The following is a 1,555-nucleotide window of genomic DNA, read 5'->3' on the forward strand; positions in this document are numbered from 1 at the left end:
CGGAATATTCATGCCTACCAATAAAATCCCAATATAATCTTTAAGAATTGTTATGGTCTTCATAAAGTTTCATTTTTTAGGGTTATTTTTATTTAACAATGCATATATTAGTATTGACTTATAACATTATTATACGAGATTTGAGATAAAATATCAAACCAATGACTTTTCGCAATGCAAGTTATGCATGGACAAGCATTAAAATTAATGTGAGATAAAATGCGAAATCAAAAATGAAAAAAAGTACATATTATTTCATTATACAATACTTATTACATCAACGAAAACTTTATTTAGGATATATATAAACTTAATCATGCGATGGCATAATTACTTTATTTAAATTAAAGCCAACGGCGGTAACTTGCATTAGCAAAAACAACCAACATATATTATCATCTTAAATCACAATTGGTATTTAGATAAGTCACATGCACACAAGATAATTAGATAGCGTTTGAAGGAATGAAACATGTTTTTTTTTTCTTTTTTTAAAGAAATAGGACATCGTTTTAGAAGGACATTTCTATGATGGTCATAAAAATAACCTAAGAGTGAATTAAGGTAACATTGTAATGAACAATGATAATCCCGGTAGTTAGGTCAATAGAATAAATTCGGGCCAAACTATATCCACGGGCCATTCTAAAAAGTCCGGTCGCTCCAATAATCGATAGTTCTCTAACCGAATTTATATATGTGTTTTGGCCCAAAGAAGTGAAGGTACTTCCATTATAGATCCCATCAATTAAGCTATAAGTTATGCCCAACATAAAGTTCTCCTCTGTTTGGGAGTCTGACCCAAAGAAACCTTGGGCCCGGCCAATAAGCTTAGAATTAACATCTGGCCCAACAGTGAGTCTCCCATCGACCATATACAAGTTGCCGAAGGCTGTGAATGGTGGGTTGGGCTGTGGTGGTTGGGCCTGAGCGATCCAAGCAACAGTTGCATTTTCTCCAAATGCAAATTCATGGTAGTAGAATTCTAAGGTAGTTTTCTGCTCATGGCCATAAGGAATTGTTTTGGCCCATGAAAGTGTTTCGGGCTGATCAGCCCAAACATAGCTCAACTTTGCTACATAAATTGTGAATATCAAGAATTTAAGAAAAGAAAATAAAGACTTTGTCATTTCTCTCAAATTTGGTTGCAAACAAACTTTTTTTTGTAACTTTTTGTTATAACTTGTGTTTTGTTATGTTTTGTTTTGTTTTTGGGGAATTTAGGGGGGTTTATATAAGGAAATTTTGGGGGGAAGTGAATTTTATATGTATTTGACTTTTATTTGTTTTATGTGTTGTGTATGATGGATGATAATTGACACTGCATCCACAAGTCACAACCTAGCTTGTTTAATCTTTATTGAAAAAAATCAACTCTCAAGACAACTTGGCAAATTAATGCTAGGTTATGTATTGGGGAAGTATTATGCATATGGATATGTTAAGAAAAGTATTTTATCTTCTTTTGCAAAAAATAAAATAAGTTAGATATCATGTATACTACTACTTAAATATCATCATTATCATCCTTTTCATTCTTAGTCAGAAAGATGAT

The 1,555-nt window shown here is 32.1% G+C and overlaps 1 protein-coding gene across 1 annotated transcript; it reads right to left on the reverse strand.

Annotated features, from left to right (window-relative positions):
• Positions 1 to 234: 234 nt before the first annotated feature.
• LOC130591016 (dirigent protein 22-like) lies at positions 235 to 1,187 on the reverse strand. The gene has a single exon (XM_057393792.1). It carries the CDS (start codon positions 1,128 to 1,130, stop codon positions 549 to 551), a length of 582 nt encoding a protein of 193 aa, XP_057249775.1. The 5' UTR covers positions 1,131 to 1,187; the 3' UTR covers positions 235 to 548.
• Between the last annotated feature and the right edge of the window lie 368 nt (positions 1,188 to 1,555).

The sequence above is a fragment of the Beta vulgaris genome, chromosome 4 (assembly GCF_026745355.1).
Source record: "Beta vulgaris subsp. vulgaris cultivar EL10 chromosome 4, EL10.2, whole genome shotgun sequence".
Lineage (NCBI taxonomy): Eukaryota > Viridiplantae > Streptophyta > Magnoliopsida > Caryophyllales > Amaranthaceae > Beta > Beta vulgaris.